The sequence below is a fragment of the Gavialis gangeticus genome, unplaced genomic scaffold (genome assembly GCF_001723915.1).
Source record: "Gavialis gangeticus isolate Ggan-Ray unplaced genomic scaffold, GavGan_comp1, whole genome shotgun sequence".
Lineage (NCBI taxonomy): Eukaryota > Metazoa > Chordata > Crocodylia > Gavialidae > Gavialis > Gavialis gangeticus.
This window is the reverse complement of record NW_017729033.1, coordinates 57,389,354-57,393,969: the sequence shown is the minus strand read 5'-3', so window position 1 is coordinate 57,393,969 and position 4,616 is coordinate 57,389,354. Positions and strand designations below refer to the sequence as shown.

At 41.9% G+C, this 4,616-nt stretch overlaps 1 protein-coding gene across 1 annotated transcript in view; it reads left to right on the top strand.

Annotated features, from left to right (window-relative positions):
• The window catches only part of ARAP2 (ArfGAP with RhoGAP domain, ankyrin repeat and PH domain 2), a 258,101-nt gene that overhangs the window by 53,491 nt on the left and 199,994 nt on the right, over positions 1-4,616 (top strand). The window contains exon 8 of the mRNA XM_019526331.1: positions 4,028-4,148. Coding sequence (XP_019381876.1) covers positions 4,028-4,148 — 121 coding nt within the window. The remainder of the gene's footprint in view (positions 1-4,027; positions 4,149-4,616) is intronic.

Below are 4,616 nucleotides of genomic sequence, written 5' to 3'. Positions count from 1 at the left end.
TCAGACACACCCATTGGCCTAATATTTCTTATTAGCCAGCTCCAAGTACCTTTCTACTCTGGAGCACTCTTTAGAATCAGCTAACTTTCTAAACTTATTTTACAGGGATTCTAGTTGATTATTCCTTAAAGAGCTAGACAAGGGAAACCTCCAAGTTCTAGGTGTTAGGGCACCTAAATACAAGTGCCTACAAGAATTATTTTTGTCTGGCCCAAAGATCCATATTTTAAGCATGTGCCCATGTCAGTTTTACAGAGAAGAGGACCATAGTAAATAAGGTTTGAAAGGGACCTTTTAGGGCCATTTAGTTCAAAGCCCTGCTCAAGACAGGACCATCCCTGACTACACCATTCTAGCCAAGTTCCATCTAACCTGCTTTTGAAAGTTTCCAAGGATGGAGTTTCCAAAACTTACCTAAGTAGACTGTCCCAATGCCTGACCACCCTCATAAACAAAATTCCTGTTAATCTCCAGCCTAAATTTCCCCCTTGAGTTTGGCATAAAACACAAAACCAAACTGCCCGTAGTACCAGACCCAGCGGAACTAAACTTGCAAAACACTCAATGTTCCAAATAGGACTGATCATGTACCCTTCTCCCTAAAGACCTGTTTAAGTATATAGGGACATGTTACAAGTTTTTTCTAGTATTTATATTTGTAGCACCAAAGACATGCCTATTTATAGGAAGGAAGATAAGTGTTTCTCTTTTCTCAGTTTCTGAAACTGGCTTAAGATAAACCTGTTTGGATGTAGCATCAGACTGAACTGATTTAGGTAAAACCAGTTTATGGAACTTCTGTCTTAGACCCCTTCCCAGTTCAAGTAAACTCATTCCCCCAGCATCCCAGGATGCTTTGCAGCTCTGGGCTATGCTGTCTGCTCCAGCAGAGCAGCGTTGGCCCTGCCCTTCTTCTCCTGAGCCACAACACTATCACTGCTCTAGCGGACTGAAAATAGGGTAAGGGGGAAACCTGGCTCCAGCTGAGGCCTGCCCAGTTGGGACAAAGCAGCAGGGGACTGTGGCCAGATGCCCACCCAGGTTGGCATACTGATAAACCTCTTCCCCCTCCCACACTGAACCTCAGCTAAGGTCCACTCAAGTGGACAGTGGGGTCATGGCCAGATGCTGGGCCAGGCTGGCATGCTGAGTGGGGGGAGGGAGGGTTTAACTCCCCTCCCCTGCCTGCATGGGACCCCAGCTGGGGCGTGCCTGGTGGGGGTGGAGCAGCCCCTGCCAGACTTTTCTCCACTCCTGCCAGGCAGACCCCAGTGGGTCCTCAGTGGGTGGGGGAGGGGCTTTAAACCCCGATGCCCCCGGCCATGTCCCTTACCCCCCTCCCCCCCATTGAGTGGGGAGCAGGGCAGAAGCCTGGCAGGGGTTGAGTCTCTCTCCCCTCCCCCTGCCCCAGGCACACCCTGGCTGGGGTCAGTACAGGCTGGGGGGAGTTTAACCCCCTGCTTCGGTCACGTACTCAGTGCGCTCGCTGGGGCCTGGCCATGCCCGCCCCTCAACTCATGCAAGAAGCGGGGAAAAGCCTTGGAGAGCTTCTCTCCTAGCTTCCCTCCCTTCCCTTCGGCAGTGGCTGGAAGGCTGGAAGGTGTGCTCTACCCCCCCCCCCAGCTTTTGGCCTGACCCACTGCCAGTGTGTGGCTGCATTTCTAGAATCAAAAGTTAATGTCTGTCCACTTGCTTCTTGGTCCAATCTAGGCAGTTTAAGATAACCTGCAAAGATTGAACTGATTCAGCCTCAAGCTTTTTGATTGTCTGTATTTAGACTTTAAGTTTAGGGAACTCTATTTGAGAGCCTTTGTGGACTCCAGCTGTAGTAGGATATCATTAGGGGAAAGGCAGGGCAGGAGGGCAGCTTTTTGCTAAGTAGTAAGGTTTCCATAACATGAACCTAAGTCTATCAAAAAAAAAAACCATTTTAAATGTAAAGGAAGAAAAACTATTTGTTTTGTGGTCTTTAAATTAATTGGGAAGGCATGGTATTATGGTATTAACTCTGAGGTTGTGGCAAAAGGAAATGTGAGGTCTTAACAGTTTCACTGGGAGCAATTTTTTTGTTGTAAGCTACTTTTCATTGTTAGCACTTGCTTGTTGTGGTAGACTAGGTACCAGGACTCAGTTCAAATGAAAGTCCATGTCACCTTTTAACTTTTGTTGCTACCACAGTGTTAATCCATGTTGTCTTTTTTTTCTGTCAGCCATATTTCCATGGCATTAGGATTAGCAGAAAAGCTCCTATAGGTAAAGCACCAGTTCAGCAATAATTAAGATCTTTCCATGATAAGTTCCTGGTCTAACTTCCAACTTTCTAAATCTTTAACCTGCTTTGTGGAAGTTTACCAAGTTTCTCTGCTGTAAATGGAGAGAATGTATTTGTGTGTTTGCACACGAACTGCCATCGTGACTTATTTGATTCAGAGAATCTGTCCAAAATGCATTTATATTAGGGGCAGAGGTGGGGGAGTGGGAGCCCTGCACATCTTAATATTTTATATAAGGAATAGTTGCTACTTACATTAAATCTGAGTAATGAGCTACAGTACCAGATACATCCAGTAGATGCCTGCAAACACCATAATATAATCATATGTGAATGTCTGTAGAAGGGGCAGCAATAATAGAAATTTGTTTTGTCAAGTGAATAGGTATAGAATTTAATGCAACAAATAAAACATTACTAAGTTAATTTATTTTCAAACATAAAGGTTTAATGACAATATATACTATTCACATGTCATTCACTACACTGTGCCAATGTACTAAGATTAAAAAAGAGTAGTTTTTCACATGCATATTCATTTGAAGTATATTGCTATTTTTGATAAATTGTCTAAGCTAAGTAGCTTTCATGCACATAGTACAAATATGCCTTCAACTAAAGCATCAGCAAAGTACCATGTTTTATATGTAAGTAGTAATATATTGAACTTGATATATGTTCAATAGCTGCTCAGTGGCTAACCATAACATGGTATATTAAGGCCTTGTGTAGATAGGTTTTAAAAATAAGTATATATTTTTCCACTTAAAGCATTCATTATTGTAACTAGAAAATGTATATGAGAAACTTAGACTTGAGGTCTGTTCAGATGCTATTTTTGTTGCTGCTGTTCCCTTCAGGGGAGAGTAAATCCTAGATGTGCATTTGAGATCTCTTAATCAGAAGATAAATTGACCCAGGCAAAGTAAGGTAGGAAATTCTGTCTCTGAAGCCAAAGAGTGTTAAAAAATGCTTATTATACACTCTACCAATTTCTGGTTTTTCTAATGGAAAGCACTGAAATTTGACTAACCACAATTAATAGTTGCCTTGCTAATACAGTGAGGGGGTGACCTGAACCATTTTTCTTTAAAAAAAGAAAGTAATTCATTAAAAAGATTGAGGGAGGCACATTGTGGCCTACTTGAGTTTGCCTGGATGCTTCTCCTGTTACCATTTTTCACTGACTTGTAGGGGATCTTGTCACTCCTACCTCAGTCTCATTCCTTTTCAGAACTAAAGGTAAAATCCAGTGCACTTCTGTTGCCGCCTTCTTACTAACCGACATCCTGGAAAATACCATCTGATATTATGATCTCTGGGGGAAAAAGCCAATTTGGCTACACAAATAATTTATCTGTATGCTATGTCTACTAAAGTCATATAAGATATCCAAGGTTTAGGTAACATTTGGGTAAACTACTTTTTGTTGTGAATCCGAGGGGTGTAATGGAATTTTGAAATACAGGGTTTTTGTAAAACTGTATTTTGTAAAATGAGAATTGATTTACATATGGATAAAGCACTTGGGTTTTTATACCTTTCAGAAAGGAGCAGCTACAAAAGGTTGCAACTGATATTTTATGGTAAATGCTAATAGCCCAGAAGTTTTTGATGCAACGTTAATGTATTGAATGAGTAATAGCACAATACGAAATAAGTGTGAACTTTACAAACATCCTGGCAAACATTTCTAGCTAGAATAATTTAAAGTTCTTAAAGGTGGTATTAATTATTTCTGTTGGTTATATATAGGATGTGTATTCGAAGGGGATAATCCTACTTTCAGCTATAGCTTCAGTCAGAGTCCATGGGGAAAATAAATTTGCAGTTGTCACAGCTAATAGGACATTTGTTTTCCGTGTGGAAAAGGAAGGTAAGTGGAGCACATGGTATTAATGGCAATTGTTACATCATCTTATCACTGTCTATATGTAAAATGACTTCCTAATAAGTGCTTGTCACAGTTCTTAAGTCATCTTGGGTTCATCAATGGGATGCAAGATAGATCCAAGTGTTACAATAAAGCTTTATTCCATATATCTTATGTGAGTAGTTTTGCCAATCACAGGAAAGGCGAGAGTTGAGTCTTGTGATTTGCAAAGTAAATTAGCAACAAAGTTTCTGAACTCCCTGGCAGACGAGATTCTTTAGGTAAATGTGATATATTAGCGAATTGCCCATCAAGAATGATGGGGGTGGAGGGTGGGTGTGGATAGAGTACTGCCACCTACCACGCCACACCGCCACTGCCTCCCAGGAGCAGAGTGGGAAAGCTTGCCCCGGTGTTCCCTCCATCCCCTTCCACCAGCACCCCAGGCCGTTGCCCGCTGCCTCTAGTGCC